This window comes from Dreissena polymorpha, chromosome 1 (genome assembly GCF_020536995.1).
Source record: "Dreissena polymorpha isolate Duluth1 chromosome 1, UMN_Dpol_1.0, whole genome shotgun sequence".
Taxonomy (NCBI): domain Eukaryota; kingdom Metazoa; phylum Mollusca; class Bivalvia; order Myida; family Dreissenidae; genus Dreissena; species Dreissena polymorpha.
In genome coordinates this window covers 139,597,879-139,619,404 of record NC_068355.1, presented here as the reverse complement: position 1 = coordinate 139,619,404, position 21,526 = coordinate 139,597,879, and the positions used below count along the sequence as shown (strand labels likewise).

The 21,526-nt window shown below is 37.0% G+C and overlaps 1 protein-coding gene across 5 annotated transcripts in view; it reads left to right on the top strand.

Annotated features, from left to right (window-relative positions):
- LOC127852330 (uncharacterized) overlaps positions 1–21,526 on the top strand; it is a 63,044-nt gene that overhangs the window by 18,550 nt on the left and 22,968 nt on the right. For 4 of the 5 annotated variants that reach the window (XM_052386287.1, XM_052386274.1, XM_052386284.1 and 1 more), the window contains exons 5-8: positions 1,444–1,501; positions 4,350–4,519; positions 7,469–7,529; positions 9,685–9,831. In XM_052386287.1, coding sequence (XP_052242247.1) covers positions 1,444–1,501; positions 4,350–4,519; positions 7,469–7,529; positions 9,685–9,831 — 436 coding nt within the window. The remainder of the gene's footprint in view (positions 1–1,443; positions 1,502–4,349; positions 4,520–7,468; positions 7,530–9,684; positions 9,832–21,526) is intronic. The other variant, XM_052386292.1, reaches the window with a different exon arrangement.

Below are 21,526 nucleotides of genomic sequence, written 5' to 3'. Positions count from 1 at the left end.
TGGTTGTTCTTTGACAAATCAATGTTCTTTAAGTGATTGATGTACTGGCACGTTTCGCTGACGGAGCAGACGGTGCTGGATGGTGGAAGTGTAGAGTTTTCTTCCTCCTCATCGGTATCCGCATCCGGCTGTGTGGGTTTAAATTCAGCTATAAGTTCCATCGCAGGCCTCTCCCAGTCTGTGATGTTGGTCTCACAAATGGCCAGGTCCATATCAACGGCCGTCAGATCCCCAATGTCTTCATCAAACAGATCCTGCGAAACACGCGGCAACGCGAGCGGAATATCGTCTTCAGGGTTGTCCTGAATCTCTGTGTCTCCAATTGCAGGCGACGATACAGCATTTGAACCGCTGATGATTTCTGGACTAAATCTGCACTTCCAGAAACACTTAACAATGGTTTCCTCTTTTATTTCCAACCAAGCTGCAGCAATCCAATAGATTGCCTCCAAGATTGTAATATCAAGGATCTCTGGACCAAGCTTGTATGGCGTCTTCTCCATTTCCACAAGGACGTGTTGGAGCTGTCGTTTCTGATATTTTAGCTTCAGTTTCTGGATGATTCCAGCATCCATCGGCTGCAACAGTGATGTTGTGTTGGCGGGAAGAATTGCAGACCGTTGTCTGCAGGTGACCGTTATTTTCAGGTGGCCGTTATGTCAGTTTCGACTGTATAGAAATCATATTATGATCTTAAAAATAAATTGACAGCTTTTAGCTCAATCACCTGACCAGAACATGCTCATGGTGAGCTTTTGTGATGAACTTTTGTTTGTCGTATGTTAATCTTTGTTAACAAAAAGCTTGTTAATACTCAAGAGGCCACGTGTTCAATAAAAGTTGGTCAGAACATTTCTCCTAATGATATCTTAGCCAAGTTTGGTCATGTTAGATCGAACAATTGGTCACTAGGTCAAATTAAACAAAAATCTTGTTAAAATTCTAGAAATGACATTTTGTCCAATAATCTTGCAACTTGCCCAGAACATTTGTGTCTTGTTCTGAGAAAACTGGGTATAATGCATGTACGTAAAGTGTTGTCCCAGATTAGCCCGTGCAGTATGCAGAAAGTGTTGTCCCTGATTAGCCTGTGCGGACTGCACAGGCTAATCTGGGATGACACTTTACGCACAAGCATTAAGACCAGTTTTCTCAGAACAAGGCTCATTTGTTCTAAGGATATCTCCAACTACTTTGACATTGGATCTGATCCAGAGAAAAATATGGCCACCAGTCTTTCTTATATGGCTTTAGTAACTTGCTGTCTTACATTTTATGCTGTTTGCTGCTCATCATTAGCTTTGGGTTGGAACTAAAGCCTTTAAAACTTGAATCTTAGAGAAAGTCAAAATGCTTATCTGAGTGGTTAAAATTTAAGCACAATACCAGGTCATGATAATTGAGGCAAGCTTTAACTTATTCTGTCATGTTTTTTTCTTGTAGCGAAAGAAGCTTTCTGTGAAGGACTGTGTGACCTGGCTGGAAGTACAGCTGACCGCATGTGAGTACTGTACAGCTGTAGTTGCAAAACTTGAGTCTCCTTTTGAGAAAACTGGGCTTAATGCATCTGCACAGGCTAATCAAGGACAACACTTTCACCTTTTTGGAATGTTTTCATTAAAGGAATTCTCTTATAAACAAATATCTAATTAAAATGGAAAGTGTTGTGCAGCTGGTGCAGTCTGCAAAGGCAAATCAGGAACAACCCTTCCCTTTTTTAAAGAATTTATTGTTTATCGGCATTCTCTTCTAAATGAAAATCCAGTTTAAGCAGACAGTGTTTTCCCATTATTATCCTTCATGGACTGCACAGGCTTATCTGGGAAGACACACATGTTCATTTAACCCAGTTTTCAAAGAAAGTTGCTCATATAGTGATTATATAAATTTTTAAAAGTTATTGATTCAGTTTTTAGCTCAACTGTATAAATATATATATATTATATTGTGGATAGGGCTGTAACGATACATTCGAATATTCGAATTACTCGAATACGGCTGTGGACGAATCGTATTCGTAATTCGCCACCTCCCGAACCGAATATTTGACGAATACAAACAACGTGGTTTCGAGTTTGAAAGTTTAATCATCTTATCTTACCTTACAAATGAAGGTTCAGACAATAAACCCCTATATTTAAACGTTCTTCTCCTTATTCGGGCGTTTTTCATCATGTTTACCCAACCCACTATGTAACACAGTGAGAGTATCAACAAAAATGGCAGGCACCTGTTGAATATTTACGACATTGAATTTAAAATCTTCCGATGGTTGTTTAATGTTTATTTAGGTAAATACTAGTGATTTGATGCTCAAACATACACACAATGGATTAGCAGATGGAATTTCTTTTTTGATTATCTTTACCACAATATTTGTGCAACTTACTGTCACTTATGTGTCAACTGTTGACTTTTAATTGTTCTACTCAAGGATTTTATTGGTACTAGTCATGTTTTCTCAAAAGTTTCAAAACTGTGTTCAAAGTTTAAGCAGTTCTAGTCAGTTTTTTGTGATTTCAAAGTGTTATATTTCATATGTTCAGTATGCAAAGATACTCAATTAATCAAATTGACAAATACTCATAGTTTCATACTATATAATGTCATGTCAAGTTGTCAGTATTATTTTTGTTCATTGAAATTCATATTAGCGAATAAATATTCGTATTCGCCACCCTGTATTCGTGATACATATCGTATTCGTCACCTAGTGTATTCGTTACAGCCCTAATCGTGGAGCTATCCTACTCACCCCGGCGTCGGCATCCCCGTTGGCCAATGTAAAAGTTTGCGTACCACCTCAAATATTTTCAATGTCCCTTGACATATTGCTTTTATATTTTGCATACTTCTTTACAAACATGACCCCAACCTATAAACAAGAGCAGACAACTTTATCAAGCATTTTGTAAGAATTATGGCCCCTTTTTCACTTAAAATATGCATATTATTGATAAATATATGTTAAAGTATGCATACCACCTCAAATATTTTATATATGTCCTTTGACATATTGCTTTCATATTTTGCTTACTTCTTAACCAACATGATCCCTATCTATAAACAAGAGCAGACAACTGTATTAAGCATTTTGACAGAATTATGGCCCCTTTTATACTTAGATAATTGAACATTTGGTTAAGTTTTGTTTTGGTCCATTTTACTCCTAAAGTATCATAGCTTTTGCTTTTTATACTTGGAAAACTCGCTCACTATCGTAAGGGGACTGTACAGGTCAAGTTGCATAACTCTGGTTGGCTTTTAAACGGAATTATGGCCCTTTTTATGCTCCCCCAATATTTATTTTGGGGGGAGCACATAGTCGCCACTTTGTCTGTCCGTGTGTGCGTCTGTCTGTCTGTTTGTCTGTCCGTCCGTGCACAGTTTTTGTCCGGGCTATTTCTCAGCAACTAATGACTGGAATTCAATGAAACTTTATGGGAAGCTTCACTACCAAGAGGAGATGTGCATATTATCAGCGGGTTCTGATCGGATGATTTTTCACAGAGTTATGGCCCTTTGAAATTTTCTATAAAAAAATTATTGTCCCCCCAACTACTGTGCCCTCAAGACATTTCCTTTTATCTGAATATATACCCCTAGTGCAATATTGTGACAAAAAAAAACTTTGGGGAGCATCACCCATCTCCGACGGTTTCTTGTTTGTCTTAGTAACTTTGAATATTTTGTTAAATTTGTGTTTCGATCCACTTTACTTCTTAAGTATCAAGTCTATTGCTTTCAAACTTCAAATACTTTCTTACTATCATGATGTTACTGTACCTAGCAAGTTGAATTTGACCTTGACCTTTGAATGACCTTGAATGACCCAAATTAATAAATTGTGCTTAAATTGCCAAAACTTCTTTATTTATGATCACAATTGATTCATACTTTGACAAAATAACACTTACCTGACATACCACAATGGACTCCACCCAAACCATCCCCCACACCCCACCCCAGAATCCCCTCCCCCCCCCCCCCCCCCCCCCCCCAATAAAAATAAAAAATTTGTTTTTTCATTTTGTTCTTATTTTTGAAAGATCATTATTAAATGACCACACACCCACAATATACCCCCCTCTCCATGATGGCTTATGTTAAACTGTCAAGCACTCGAATAGTCGAGCGCGCTGTCCTCTGACAGCTTTTGTTATAAATCTTCACATCTTTAAAATTTGCATTTATAGTTTTGTGTACAGCGGATAGACACCAGTTAATTTGTGCATTGATGATGTATCTTAAGCAACTCAATGTTCACAAAGAGCCCTGTACTCTTGCAAATGGTTGCCTAGCAACTTAACATTCATTAAGAGCACTGTGTTCTTGCAATCTGTTTCAAGACAACTCCATGTGGCGTGAGGGTGAGGCACAACAGGACCGGGCAGAAGGTCAGATGGCACAGGTCACAGAAAGGTCAAAGGTCGCAGACAGGGATCAGGAGTTCAACAATCTGAGAGTCACACCTGTCGGAAAACCACCAGTCAGCAAGCCAGATGATGGTACACTGAAGGTATGCTGTCTCCTGTATCCTGATAGGAAACTTTCATAACCTTACGAACAAGTCCCTTACCAGTTCTCCCATATCCTGATAGTAAACTTTCATAACCTTAGGAACAAGTCCATTACCTGTTCTCCCATATCCTGAAAGTAAACTTTCATAACCTTAGGAACAAGTCCCTTACCAGTTCTCCCATATCCTGATAGTAAACTTTCATAACCTTAGGAACAAGTCCATTACCTGTTCTCCCATATCCTGATAGTAAACTTTCATAACCTTAGGAACAAGTCCCTTACCAGTTCTCCCATATCCTGAAAGTAAACTTTCATAACCTTAGGAACAAGTCCATTACCTGTTCTCCCATATCCTGAAAGTAAACTTTCATAACCTTAGGAACAAGTCCCTTACCAGTTCTCCCATATCCTGAGGAACAAGAATCAATCTGGAGGAAACTTAATCAAAAGGATTTTCTTAACTATATTTAGGACAACTTCAACTTCAATTTGCATCCAAAAACTAGGTCACCAATTCAGACCTTAAAAAACACTTGTTGCCACTCCAGGAGCCTGTTTAGGACTCTTGATTGAACTCGGTCAGAATGGTGATCTTGACAATAACTAGACTTGTTGTAATCTGGGTCACATGCAATCAAAACTAGATCACCTGGTCCAATCTTATAAAAAACATACTGAAAAACATACCATAACATTTATTTATGACTAATTGCTGATAAAACAAATTGTTTATCTTGACAATGTCAAGGTCCTGTTTGAATATGATTGAAGTGTTGTAAAGAACTAGGTCACCAGGTGAAGCCTTTGAATATTGTAGTACCTTGTACTCAGGGGAGTGTGATATTACCAACATGACCCTTTTGCTTTACTTTAAAAAAATTAACGTACTTTTGTTTGTAAGCTATCCAATACTACTTTTGGTTTTTGGTGCAAATTTTCCAATCATAAAAATGAGTCTCACTCTGGGAAAATGGGGCTTAATGCATGTGCGTAAAGTGTCGTCCCAGATTAGCCTTTGCAGTTCCCATAGGCTAATCAGGGACAACACTCTGCGCTTTTAAGGAATTGTTCATGTGAAGGAAAGTCTCTTTTGAACAAGCAAGTCTAGGCAGAAATTGGTGTCCCTGATAAGCCTGTGTTGACTGCACAGGCTTATCTGGGGCGACAATTAATGCAAATGCATTTATCCCAGTTTTTCAAGATTGTGGCTCATGTAATCCTGAACCTACATAAAGAGCGATGTGAGGTTGATGCACACCATTTAAATACCAGGTCAAATCATCTTGCAAATGTAAGAAAACAAATGATCAGTGCTCTATGAAAAGGGGTTTTAATGCATGTGCGTAAAGTGTCGTCCCAGATAAGCCTGTGCAGTCTGCACAGGCTAATCAGGGATTACAATTTCTGCATAAACTAGCTTTTTGCTAAGAAGAGACTTTCTTTAAACGAAAAATATCATAAAAGTGAATAGTGTCGTCCCTGATTAGCCTGTGCGAACTGCACAGGCTAATCTGGGGCGACACTTTACACATATGCATTTAACCCCCTTTTCATAGAGTGAGGCTCAAATCTCAATACTGCCATGACAAATGGATGTTATGAAACATTACACAGGTTGGGATATTTGAAGGCAATGCTTTATCTTTATTGTCCCCTACCGGTTTCACCGGAGGGGACTTATGGATTTCACTTTGTCTGTGAATCTGTGCGTCTGTCACACTTTTCTGGATCCTGCGATAACTTTAAAAGTTCTTCATATTTTTTCATGAAACTTGAAATATGGATAGATGGCAATATGGACATTATGCACATCATTTCATTTTCTTCCTGCGTAAAAAAAATCTGGTTGCTATGGCAACAAATAAAAAAATAAAATAAAAAATTATGGCAATGGTGGAGCCAGTAGGGGACATAATATTGCATGGCAATAGACTTGTTTGATATGAGTTTTCACTGGTACAGGGCTAATTGATTGCTTGAAAAACATACATCATAGCCCTGTATTGATGGGGAATTCAGAAATACTTTAACATATAGTGTGACGACTGTATTACTCAAAATATGAGCTGCATGTGCAATCTGCACAGGCTAATCAGGAATGAAATTAACGCTTTAACAGTATTTTTCATTTCATGGATTTCAACTAAAAATCAAGTAAAGACATAGTTATCTCTGATTAGCCTATGCAGACAGCACAGACTAATCTGGATCAACACTTTATGCACATGCATTAACCCTTGTTTCCCAGAACGAGGCTCAATTTTACTTTGATGTATCTTCATTCTAGGTTGGCAGTAACAGAGACCTTCATATGATGTATCTTCATTCTAGGTTGGCAGTAACAGAGACCTTCATATGATGTATCTTCATTCTAGGTTGGCAGTAACAGAGACCTTCATATGATGAATCTTCATTCTAGGTTGGCAGTAACAGAGACCTTCATATGATGTATCTTCATTCTAGGTTGGCAGTAACAGAGACCTTCATATGATGTATCTTCATTCTAGGTTGGCAGTAACAGAGACCTTCATATGATGTATCTTCATTCTAGGTTGGCAGTAACAGAGACCTTCATATGATGTATCTTTATTCTAGGTTGGCAGTAACAGAGACCTTCATATGATGTATCTTCATTCTAGGTTGCCAGTAACAGAGACCTTTATATGATGTATCTTCATTCTAGGTTGGCAGTAACAGAGACCTTCATATGATGTATCTTCATTCTAGGTTGGCAGTAACAGAGACCTTCATATGATGTATCTTCATTCTAGGTTGGCAGTAACAGAGACCTTTATATGATGTATCTTCATTCTAGGTTGGCAGTAACAGAGACCTTCATATGATGTATCTTCATTCTAGGTTGGCAGTAACAGAGACCTTTATATGATGTATCTTCATTCTAGGTTGGCAGTAACAGAGACCTTTATATGATGTATCTTCATTCTAGGTTGGCAGTAACAGAGACCTTCGTAATGGATTCCAGAGATTTGACAATGCAAATTACCCAGGTATGGCTTTTAAACTGATCCAAACGTACCTAGATTTTCTAAAAAAAATGTTGGCATAACATATGGCATTGTACTATTTATTATAATGCAAATTTTTCAGCAACTTCTATACTTCTATTCTGTTTGCTACGTATATGAAATATTTTCCTAAGAATTTGTTTGTTGTTACACTAAATTATTATTTATGAATGCGCAGACACAATTCAAATGGCACATTGACATCTGTCAAATACATTTATGTGCTATATGTATGGATTAAACAGGCTGTGTCTATACATTTATGTGCTATATGTATGGATTAAACAGGCTGTGTCTGTACATTTATGCGCTAAATGTATGGATTAAATAGGCTGTGTCTATACATTTATGTGCTATATGTATGGATTAAGCAGGCTGTGTCTGTACATTTATGTGCTATATGTATGGATTAAACAGGCTGTGTCTGTACATTTATGTGCTATATGTATGGATTAAACAGGCTGTGTCTGTACATTTATGTGCTATATGTATGGATTAAACAGGCTGTGTCTATACATTAATGTGCTATATGTATGGATTAAACAGGCTGTGTCTATACATGTATGTGCTATATGTATGGATTAAACAGGCTGTGTCTGTACATTTATGTGGTATATGTATGGATTAAACAGGCTGTGTCTATACATTTATGTGCTATATGTATGGATTGAACAGGCTGTGTCTATACATTTATGTGCTATATGTATGGATTAAACAGGCTGTGTCTATACATTTATGTGCTATATGTATGGATTAAACAGGCTGTGTCTCAAGATGGGCATTGATCCAGCTATTGCTGCTATTGTTACATTGGGCTTCTGCTTAGCATTTGGGAAATATTTGTAAATGGCTGCTAGTCTGTAATAACAGCTTGACATGTCTGTCTTAGCGGGGCAATAATGTATTGTATTGTATTTGTGCTTGTTTGTTGGCAAATTCTTGGTTGATTGTTAGTTTCTGAACTGTTGCTTAAGTCAGATTAATTGGAGTAACTAATTAACTTACACCAACTAGCTGGCATCAAACTGTTATTAACTACCTTACACCAACTACCTTACACCAACTACCTTACACCAACTACCTTACACCAACTACCTTACACCAATTAAAAGGCAGAAAACACTATGAGCCTACAACTGGAAAATTATTATTTATTACACAACATGTTTATGGTATGAATTGATACTCATTTAACCGAATGTCATTGCCATTTAGATATTGTCAACAAACTGACAATGAAGTGTTAACACATAATGCTATTTTACTCTGATAATTTACCGATCAACAGGCTGTGATTGCCAATATTATAGCCCTTTACCACTTAGATACAAATTTTGATGTATTTGTAGTCCCTTAGAAAGTAAAATTTAACTAAAGACCTTTCTTACTAGATTCAATTTTAAAGACTTCATTTCCAACCCTTAAATACTGATGAGAAGCAAACAGCAAAAAACTTGAACATACTGCAAGTAACTTGCAGGCTGTTCTGGTTTTATGCTGTTTGCACATAGCCATTTTCACTTTGCCTCTGAGTGGGAAAGGGTTACAATGAACTTAATTGTTTGAAGGACTGGCTTGTAAAAACATTTGTTTACTGTAAACTGTGTTTGTCTGATATTAAGCTAAGAAGGCCTGAAATCGAATCAACTTGGGATCAGTCAATGAAGAAATTTAAAATTGTAATTCACTGGCCTATATGTGAGCCGCCGATTAGGTTAACAGGGTTTAATGAATGTGTGTAAAGTGTCATTCCACATTAGCCTGTGCAGTGTGCATAGGCTAATCTGGAACAATACTTTGTGCCTAAACTGGATTTTTGCTAGAAAAATACTTCCTTTAAACCAAAAATACAATAAAAGCTAAAAGTGATGTTTCTGGTTGGCCTGTGCAGACTTCAAAGGCTAATCTGGTACGCCACTTAAAGCACATGCATTAAGCCTCATTTTGCCAGAAAGAGGCTCATATATAGGAAAATGAATGATTGTTTGACATTCCTGCATAGAACAATTGCTTTTGCATTTGTAATCATGCCTTCTTGGTTCAATGTTCATGGCTCATATGTACAGTTATATGTGTGTTTGTGTTTAACATGCTTGATTGCTTGATGCCTCTCTGTCCATCCATACGCTACTATCAGGCCAGTTTGACTACAAGTGCACGAGGTCTCGAGTGTCGTGGGGCTGCGTTATAACTGTGACAAACCTGGAGGAGGCACTGAGTCTCTGCCAGACTGACCCTCTCTGTCAGTCGTTTGTCATTTTCTCCTCGAATCCAGAGAACGATGGTATAAGTCTTACATCTCGCATCGCTGACTGTTGCTTGTCACACCCCTATAGCTAAAAATCTGCTGACGCTTTGTTTAATATAGTGTAGGAAATCTATGACTAATATGTTCTTATTGATAAATTGGGGTTGATGCTCAACTAACAATAAAACTTTAGTGAAAGTAATAAAAGTTTTTTTGCCTTTGAAGGAAGGCAAATCACTTCCACACTGTCTGTCCCTCAGTCTGGCTGAACCAATTTTCATCTAATAGTCACCAAACTGTCTGAAAATTTTTATAAGCATATAATGAAGTCTAATTTCAATAACCAGTCCAATCTTGCCATGCACTTTGGAATTATGGCCCTTGAATTTCTCAAAATATGGCCATTTACACTGTTTTACTCAACCAGTTGATTGCCACAAAACTTTCTTTACCATCATAAGACACTGTGTTGGGTGTTACAACCATCTCTCTATCAGAAAGGTCAAGGTCACATTTTTAAAACAAAATGTCATATGTGGTCATAAAAAGTCTTGCATATTTCTATCTCAGCTGAAACATGCAATATTAAAAGATTTTTAAATAACACGGCACAAACTGTCCTAAGATTATGTGTAGCATGTAACCCTGGTCTTCCCACCTCACCCGTCAAAATGACGCTTAAAATTCAAATTGCTCATTTTGAAAAAAAACTGCTTTTTTTCTTTTCGGGTCAACAGTCAAAATTTGTTAAACAGCTTGTTTTGACATTAGTAACATTAGTATAGGTTTGCAATAAAAGTTGAATTGGGGGGCATCTGTGCTATATGAACTTGTGTCTTGTTATTTTACAATATAGCAGATTAAAATATAACAATTACACTAATATGATTAATCAAGCCCAGTAGCTTTGTTGGTGGAGCACTACTGTGAACCTGGGGATTGAGAGTTTAAAACAAATCCCAGCCTTGGTAATTTAACTTGTGTGAACATTTATCATGAAATAATTGATATGGCAACGTTTAAATTCAAGAAGTGTATAAATATTATGTGCACTTCCTGAGGAAAAATGTGGGTACATTCACTGACTGCAATATTAAGACTAACATACTGTTAAAATGTGAAAACGTCTGAAAAACAAATTAAAGTAATAAATTTATTTTCAGTAACATATACTTTTTATGCCCCCCGTAGGGTGGCATATAGCAGTTGAACTGTCAGTCTGTCTGTCAGAAAACTTTAACATCGGCCATAACTTTTGCAATATTGAAGATAGCAACTTGATATATTTGGCATGCATGTGTATCTCATGGAGCTGCGTATTTTGAGTGGTGAAAGGTCAAGGTCAATGTCATCTTTCAAGGTCAAAGATAAGAAAAAACAAATCCAAGGGAAGTAATAAGCTGTAAAGGGAGATAATTATCTGTACCTGCCAAATGAAATTTTTTTTTTAATAAATCAAAGCAGCGCAGTAGGGGGCATTGTGTTTCTGACAAACACATCTCTTGTTATTTCCCCCATAAGCCAGATGGTTATAGATATTGCTTTGGCGTTCAGTCCGTCCTTCTGCCACAATAATTATTTTTAGCAGGAGATATCAATTCAACCAATTTGCTTGTTTTGTTCCTATCAAGTAAAAAATATTTGTATTTGACCTTTTGAATACTTACCGAAAAAAATACATATTTTTGCTGTTTTAACAGCTACATACAATTATCACAACTTATCACTATCTTTAAAAAAACAGATTAGAAATTTTTTATTACTCAGTCAGCAGATTTTGAGTTTCACAAAACATTTTTATGCCCCCCTTGGAAGAAGAGGGGGTATATTGCTTTGCTCATGTCGGTCTGTCGGTCGGTCTGTCGGTCCGTCCACCAGGTGGTTGTCAGACGATAACTCAAGAACGCTTGGTCCTAGGATCATGAAACTTCATAGGTACATTGATCATGACTCGCAGATGACCCCTATTGATTTTGAGGTCACTAGGTCAAAGGTCAAGGTCACGGTGACCCGAAATAGTAAAATGGTTTTTGAATGATAACTCAAGAACGCATACGCCTAGGATCATGAAACTTCATGGGTAGATTGATCATGACTCGCAGATGACCCCTATTGATTTTGAGGTCACTAGGTCAAAGGTCAAGGTCACGGTGACCCGAAATAGTAAAATGGTTTCCCGATGATAACTCAAGAATGCATACGCCTAGGATCATGAAGCTTCATGGGTAGATTGATCATGACTCGCAGATGACCCCTATTGATTTTGAGGTCACTAGGTCAAAGGTCAAGGTCACGGTGACCCGAAATAGTAAAATGGTTTTTGGATGATAACTCAAGAACGCATATGCCTAGGATCATGAAACTTCACAGGTAGATTGATCATGACTAGCAGATGACCCCTATTGATTTTGAGGTCACAAGGTCAAAGGTCAAGGTCACGGTGACCCGAAATAGTAAAATGATTTTCGGATGATTACTCAAGAACGCTTTTGCCTAGGATCATGACACTTCATAGGTACATTGATAGTGACTCGCAGATGACCCCTATTGATTTTCAGGTCACTAGGTCAAAGGTCAAGGTCACAGTGACAAAAAACGTATTCACACAATGGCTGCCACTACAACGGACAGCCCATATGGGGGGCATGCATGTTTTACAAACAGCCCTTGTTTGTAGCTTGTGTTGAGTTTTTGTGTGTGTGATCCTTTTGTTCACAGTTTTAGTTTCACTTACTTCATCTTTAAGATCCTTAGTTATTGAATGAGCCACCGGGAAAATGGGTCTTAATGCATGTGTATAAAGTGTCGTCCCAGTTGACCCTGTACAGTCCAACACTTTCTGTTTAAACTGATTGCTTGCTAAGTAAAACTTATTTTAATCAAAAATACCATAAAAGCAGAAAGTGTTGTTTATGATTAGCCTGTGTGGACTGCACAGGCTAATCTGGGACAATATTTTAAGACCAATTTTCCCAAAACATGGCTCATTTAATGTCATTATGTTTGTTTGTTGTCAGTTTGTTTTATGCATCAAAGCAGGAGAAGTTATCGGAATACCCTTTGACGGTCTGTCCGTCCAAAATATTGTTTAGTGTTTGCACAAATGTGTCTTGTTCTGTGAAAATTGGGCAAAATGCATGTGAGTAAAGTGTCATCCCAGATTAGCCTGTGCAGTCTGCACAGGACTGCACAGGCTAATCAGGGACGACACTTTCTGCTTTTATGGTATCTGCTTTTATGGTATTTTTAGTTTCAAGGAAGTCCCTCCTTACGGAAAATCAAGTTTAGGCTGAAAGTGTCATCCCTTATTAGCCTGTGCTAATCTGGGACGACGCTTTACGCAAAAGCATAAAGCTCAGTTTTCTCAGAACGCGACTCAAATAAACCCTATACTGTTTGAAGGATTTTTATGGAACCTGGCTTAAAGGTCAAGGTAATTGAGGCAAAGCTTACTTGTTGATGAATTTAACCCATTTATGCCTAGTTGACTCTCCCATCCTTCTAAATTTGATCAATTTATTTCTAAAATTGGGAATGTCTAGTATATTTATGTCTATATTTAGAATATTTCTTACAGAAATTCCTTTAAGCCCACAGCGCATACCCAGATGAGACGCCACATCATGCGGCATCTCATCTGGGTCTACGCTGTCTGCTAAGGCCTTTTCTCAAGACGCTAGGCATAAATGAGTTAACTTTTCACACTCCATTTCTGTAGGCATTATATTTATACCCCCATTACCATTGGTAATGGGGGCTATATAGGAGTCACTTTGTCAGTTGGTCTGTCGGTCTGTCCCGAAATCTTGTCCGGGCAATAACTATATTGTTCATTGTGAGATTTTAAAATTATTTCGCACATTTGTTCACCATCATTGGACAGTGTGTCGTGCGAAAGAATTACGTCGATATCTCAAAGGTCAAGGTCACAAATTGAGTTCAAAGGTCAAAAATGGCCATAAATGAGCTTGTCCGGGCCATAACTTTGTCATTTATTTTGAGATTTTAAAATCATTTGGAACATTTGTTAACCATAAATGAACGGTGTGTCGTGCGAAAGAATTACGTCGATATCTCAAAGATCAAGGTCACACATTGAGTTCAAAGGTCAAAAATGGCCATAAATGAGCTTGTCCGGGCCATAACTTTGTCATTTATTGTGAGATTTTAAAATCATTTGGCACATTTATTCACCATAAATGGACGGTGTGTCGGGCGAAAGAATTACGTCGATATCTCAAAGGTCAAGGTCACACTTTGAGTTCAAAGGTCAAAAATGGCCATACATGAGCTTGTCCGGGCCATGACTTTGTCATTTATTGTGAGATTTTAAAATCATTTGGCACATTTGTTCACCATCATTGGATGGTGTGTCGCGCAAAAGAATTACGTCGATATCTCCATGGTCAAGGTCACATTTTGAGTTCAAAGGTCAAAAATGGCCATAAATGAGCTTATCTGGGCCATAACTATGTTGTTCATTGTGAGATTTTAAAATCATTTGGCACATTTTTTCACCATCACTGGATGGTATGTGGCACGAAAGAATTACGTTGATATCTCCAAGGTCAAGGTCACATTTCGAGTTCAAAGGTCAAAAAAGGCCATAAATGAGCTTGTCCGGTCCTTAACTATGCCGTTCATTGTGAGATTTTCAAATCATTTGGCACATTTGTTCACCATCACTGGACGGTGTGCATCCCAAAAGAATTACGTCGATATCTCCAAGATCAAGGTCACACTTTGAGTTCAATGGTCAAAAATGGTCATAAATGAGCTTGGCTTTCAAATCATTTGACGCATTTGTTCATCATCATTGGACTGTGTCGCGCGAAAGAATTATGTTGATATCTCCAAGGTCAAGGTCACACTTTGAGTTCAAAGGTCAAAAATGGCCATAAATGATAATGGCATAATAATTCTTAAAAATTGCCATAAATAAGATTCTCTTGTTTTGTAAAGACAGCATGCAAAATAGTCTGTGTCAATGCGGCATGTGGGGGTATACGTCACGTCTGTGACAAAGCTCTAGTTACCTTATGGATGATGGGGGGAGTTTGCATATTAATAGAAATATTTCCACTGCATTCACAACTTCCAAGGGATGATTTCATAAATGTTAAAAAGTGGGATGAAACCTTTGGTGTGCCAGTTAAACAAAGATTGTAAAATATTCACAGAAGAATAGCTTTTCTTTTAGTTCATCTGTATTAACTATGTTTAGGTTAAACTATGTGACTTTTACCCTATTTTTTCAAATATTTTTACTGCATTAAGTCTTAAGAGTTAAATTATCCATTGTTAGTTTTCAATGTAATGACTGAAAATGATGACACTGCTCTGTATTTTCATGACCTTTTTGTATAACTTGTGCCCTTAAAGAATATTTAAATCAGGTTCAGGAAATGCTTTAAAGTTGTGAGGCAGACACGCCAACTCAAGGTCAAGGTTACACTTGAAGGTCAATACTTTTGTTGCCGGGTATATGGTCCTTTCAACTTTCGTGTTCACTTAATTGTTTTATTATGCCCCCCTTCGAAGAAGAGGGGGTTTATTGTTTTGCACATGTCGGTCAGTCGGTCCGTCAGTCCGTCCGTCAGTCCGTCAGCCAGATGGTTTCGGGGTGATAACTCAAGAATGCTTAAGCCTAGGATCATGAAACTTCATAGGTACATTGATCATGACTGGCAGATAACCCTGATTGATTTTAAGGTCACTAGGTCAAAGGTCAAGGTCACAGTGACTCGAAATAGTAAAAATGGTTTCTGGATGATAACTCAAGAATGCTTAGGCCAAGGATCATGAAACTTCATAGGTACATTGATCTTGACTGGCAGATGACCCCTATTGATTTTCAGGTCACAAGGGCAAAGGTCAAGGTCACAGTGACTCAAAATAGTAAAATGGTTTCCGGATGATAACTCAAGAATGCTACACCTAGGATCATGAAACTTCATAGGTACATTGATAATTACTGGAAGATGACCCCCATTGACTTCAGGTCACTAGGTCAAAGGTCAAGGTCACAGTGACTCGAAATAGTAAAATGGTTTCCGGATGATAACTCAAGAATGCTTAGGCCTAGGATCATGAAGCTTCATAGGTACATTGATCATGACTGGCAGATGACCCCTATTGATTTTCAGGTCACTAGGTCAAAGGTCAAGGTCACAGTGACTCGTAATAGTAAAATGGTTTCCGGATGATAACTCAAGAATGCTTAGGCCTAGGATCATGAAACTTCATAGGTACATTGATCATGACTTGCAGATGGCCCCTATTGATTTTCAGGTCACTAGGTCAAAGGTCAAGGTCACAGTGACTCGAAATTGTAAAATGGTTTCCGGATGATAACTCAAGAATGCTTACGCCTAGGATCATGAAACTTCATAGGTACATTGATCATGACTGGCAGATGACCCCTATTGATTTTCAGGTCACTAGGTCAAAGGTCAAGGTCACAGTGACTCGAAATAGTAAAATGGTTTCCGGATGATAACTCAAGAATGCTTAGGCCTAGGATCATGAAACTTCATAGGTATATTGATCATGACTGGCAGATGACCCCTATTGATTTTCAGGTCACTAGATCAAAGGTAAAGGTCACAGTGACTCAAAATAGTAAAATGGTTTCCGGATGATAACTCAAGAATGCTTTCGCCTAGGATCACGAAACTTCATAGGTACATTGATCATGACTGGCAGATGACCCCTATTGATTTTCAGGTCACTAGGTCAAAGGTCAAGGTCACAGTGACAAAAAACGTATTCACACAATGGCTGCCACTACAACTGACAGCCCATATGGGGGGCATGCATGTTTTACAAACAGCCCTTGTTAAGTTATATTATATTTTATATATATTTATATATATATTACACTGCAACTCCAATATATCGCGATTGAAGGGGTCCAAAGATCGTGACCGTGATATATCAGGGCCCTCAATCTATCAAATCTGCCGCTGATTTTTGGCTGCAGTCCCCCACCTGAAAAGTATTTTAAAAAATCCCCCAAAACTGAATTTTTTCCCCTCAGAAAATGTAAAAAAAAAATCCCCCCCAAAATTGCTTATTTTTAGTTGAAAATTGACTCCAATATATCACGGTCCGTTATATCGCTTTGTCTAATATAGTCCTAACGAAAAAGAAGTCTTGTTTCCGGTTACCCAACAACCCTGTTCTTTAACCGCCGACGTTTTTTCTGTTATAAAATCCGCATCAGAATTTAATGTCCGAAATTTACGCAACTGCAGAAAGCATCTGAATCGTTCAGAACTGTTATTTTTGTTAATGTTTTGTTTCATTGACATTTATTCTAATCAATAAATGCTTTATTCAAATTGCAGTCTTCAGTTTTCAAAGAATATTTATTTGTACAGTAATTTACATATAAAGACAATAAAGACAATCTGGATTAAACATCTTATTAAGAACTAGCTATATCTGAATGTTAGTACTGCATTTCACACTGCTGATACCTGAAAATAATGACATTGTCATAGAGTTAAATATTCAATTAAGTGTTGTGGTAAGAAAAAAAAGCCTACCTACCGACCCACAGTTAAATTAGATTAATGTTAATAGTCATTAGATTGAGTAAAAGTCCACCGTTCTGTCCTATAGACAGTCACATAGGCCTATAAAAAAATATATGTTTATAACAGTTAAAATAAAAATTCCCCCATTTACAAAAAAATCCCCCTTCTTAGGTCTGCGGACCCCTTCCCCCAAAGTAGTGTGAGGGCGCTGTATATCCGGCGCGCGATATAAATTGTAAGGTTATGTATGCATGTATATGTATGCATTAGCATCGTTATGCAATCTCAAAACACGCTATTTACCTACCTTATTCAATTATGTGTTATATCCATATGTTATTCATTGGTATAACACAAAACATTATTCCTTGTGAGTATTTTCAAATGCATATAATTAAATTTGTAATCCGAAAAACATTGCTGAGTTGTATTGTTCAAGAAAGCATGCACAAATTAGACCCATGTTCAAAATGACGTCATTCATTCTCATTAAAAGCATGGAAAGCATGGGTTTTAATAGAAGTGCATTTTGACAAATTGAGGGATCTTTACCTCTAAATTAAAAGCAAGTAGTTTACACTGTATCTAACGCACACAGATTGTTGAGATAGGTCAGTATTGACTTGTGACATTTACAGTTATAATTGTGTACACCTTCATGTGTGCACTGGTGCGTGTCGGCAGTTCAAAGCAAATTCAATACAGAATGGTAACGCCCGAAATGACCTGTGATGTTTGACAAGAGGGGCTATTGTTTATCGCAGTACACAGGTGTTAAAGTGATGTACAATGTAAGCAAACAATCTGATCAAAACTTGATTATGAATGTTGGATTAAAGTTGGTGAAAAAAGGGAAAAATACTAGCTTAAAATGGATTTTAATTCATCAAATTCTCAGATTAAAACATTTTATTTGGGGATTATGCTTGTCAGATTTTTGGGAGCCATAGCCGATTCGCGATATATTGGACAACGCGATATAACGGACCGTGATATATTGGAGTTGCAGTGTATGTTATATTTCTCTAAACGGTCAGTTTCTGATTAGTTCTGCAACCTTTATCTTTATTGATTACTTCTTAGTTTTAAAAACATTTATTTAAAGGCATGCACATATAAATTAACTTATATTTATAAAAAAATATATATATATATATATATTATATAAATGCATGTTTACAGTATAAATGAATAATTAAAAATTATATTCAAGTTATTCATATCATTTAAATGTGCAGATGTATTTATAGTTGCATGATTCAATAACTTACTTATATAGATCTACCTTTTTCATGTTTTATTGAAATTTTCAACATCAAACTAATGAAATTGTTTTAATTGTCTCTGTTCTGTTATTTTAAATTTTGCAGTGTGAATTTTTCATTATCATTTTTAGTCCATTTGTTTTTTGAGAAACCAGAGGAATTGTCATAGCCAGCTCATCGTGTTCATCATCTTGTCGTCTGCCGTCCACGTCGTGCTAAAACCTTGACATTTTGTGAAACTTTTTAACATTGGCTCTAAATTCAAAGTGTTTCCACCTACAACTTTGAAACTTCATATGTACCTTCACCTTGATGAGTTCTACAAGACACACCCATTTTTGGGTCACTAGGTCAAAGGTCAAGGTCACTATGACCTCTAAAAAAAGATTCTGACAAGCATTCATTTATTAAAATATGCACCCACAGCCGATCGTTGGCACCCGTTATGCGGTGCTTTTGTTTGTACATAATTATTATCATTAACTATTTCAAGGGTTGTTTTTACCGTATTTTACCAGGTATAGCGCGCTCCCATTTAAAACTCGCTTGCGATTTTTTAAAGCCAAAATGGGGAAAAAAAGAATTCAAGACCAAAAAACCTGAAAATCGGGCTGAAAATGGCCTCCATTCTTATGTTGCGCAATCATTTAATCTGAGTTTTTCGTGCGCTTAATTTTGTGTTTTAAAGACGGGAGCATTTAAACGATCTGGAGCATGGGTTGCATAGCACTTAATATTTGACAATTTTTAAGATTATTCTCTCGAGAATATGGTGGCCCTAAAAAGGGCCGTTGTCGTCATCGTGATGGGTTAGGTGTTGTCAATTTACAAGATGTATCTTGTATATATCTTGGTTGACAATTTCAAGATAAAGTGGGGCTGACAATTTCAAGTATTCTTTACGCCATGTTGTATAAGCAATAGCAATTGAACGTTTAAAACTGCACTGTTGAACGTTCAATATTTATACACACTGCGGTGCCAATGCATATTTTCACGTTCTCAAGTGTCAATTAAGGTCTCAAATGCTAATTAGCTTCTCAAATTACTCAACAAGTTAGTTCGTACATTGCTAGATGAAAGATGTCAATAACGAAGCGCAAAGACCCCATTCACACCTACCTCAACCTGCCAATGTCAATTACGAAGTGCAAAGACCCCATTCACACCTACCTCAACCTGCCAAACACAACCCCTTCACACCTACCTTCATCTGCATTCATTTTATGTCGACAACAGCCCCTAAAAATGCTATCAATGAAAAAGTGTGAAAACACCAACAAAGACAATTTTTTCATCTTTTAATTTTTGTCGAAACTGTTACTACCCTGTTCATACCTACCTTTTCCCGCTATTTGTTGTTTCGACAACGGCCCCTTCAGTCTATAACATTGTAGGGTGTAGTTTTTCTGCAATAAAAAAATATGGCGGCAATTGTGAAGATTTACGATTATGAAATGGATTTTTCGCAATTTAGCAACCAGGAAAGCGTTGTGTCAATGTATTATGCACACCAAATTTTTATTTTAAAATTTGGAGGTAAAAAACTGCGCGCTGTACATGGTAAAATTCGGTATATGACGATTTTGAAAAGTGACACTTTCTACGTACATGTATTTCAATGTGTTTTGCTTTAAATAGACATGCTGACAAAATTTGATTTTGAAATAATGCAATCTTTTTTTAAATACTTTTGTGCCCCTACATGTGTTGTGTTTATCTGTAAGATTAAATGTAACAATATTTAAAAAATGCAAATGAAACAAATATTGATAGCATAACAAGATGATTTTCCTGTGCAACAAATATGCCTTGATCTTGGAAAACGGTGCTTAATGCTTGTGTGGAAAGTGTCACCTTAACTGGTTATTCGCTTAGAAGAGACTTCCATTGAGTTGTGTTCTGATAAAACTGGGCATAATGCATGTGCGTAAAGTGTCGTCCAAGATTAGCGTGTGCAATCCGCACAGGCTAATCAGGGACGACACTTTCCGCTTTTATGACATTTTTCGTTTAAATGAAGTCTCTTCTTAGCAAAAAATCCAATTTAGGCGGAAAGTGTTGTCCCTGGTTAGCCTGTTTGGACTGCACAGGCTAATCTTAGATGACACTTTACGCATACATATGCATTATGCCCAGTTTTGTCAGAACGCGACTCCATTAAACAAATATTACTTTAATGCGGGAAGTGTTGTCCCTTATTTGCCTGTATTGACTGTGCTGGCTTATCTGGGACAATATTTTACACACATGCATTTGATGCCATTTTCTCAGAGTTGGTCTCATATGATTATGAGGGGAAAAAAAGAAATTTTTACATATTTACGTGTATCATAATTATTACATGTTTTATATTTGTGAATAAGTTGTATTGTTTAGAGACATACAAACAATTGGTTTTATGATAATAATTTGTGTTGAATTATTATGGCATTTTGTTACTTGCATATACACAAACTCAGAAGTACTTATTAAAGTCTTGGTCCATTATTTATTCTTTAGTTAAAGAGTTGGTTTGTTGATATAGTTTGTCTACCGGTATTCTTTACTCTCAAGTGGAAGAAACGGTTAGTAAATACTAGTTGTCTATTCTATACTCCAATCTCCAAGATTGGGTTAGTGAATATGGGTGCTTGGTTAGCAAATACAGGTTGGATATTCTATACTGTAAAAATGGATAAATGAATAAGGGCTCAGGTACATGAAGTTTGTTCTTACCTATAAATGTGATTGTGAACCACTTTGGTTGACTTTCTTTCAATGAGTAAGTGAATACAGGTCTTTAAGCAAAACAATTGGTAAGTGAATACATGTCCTTAAGTCAAAGAATGTGTAATTGAATACAGGTCCTTAAGTCATAGAATGTGTAATTGAATACAGGTCCTTAAGTCATAGAATGTGTAAGTCAATACATGTCCGTAAGTC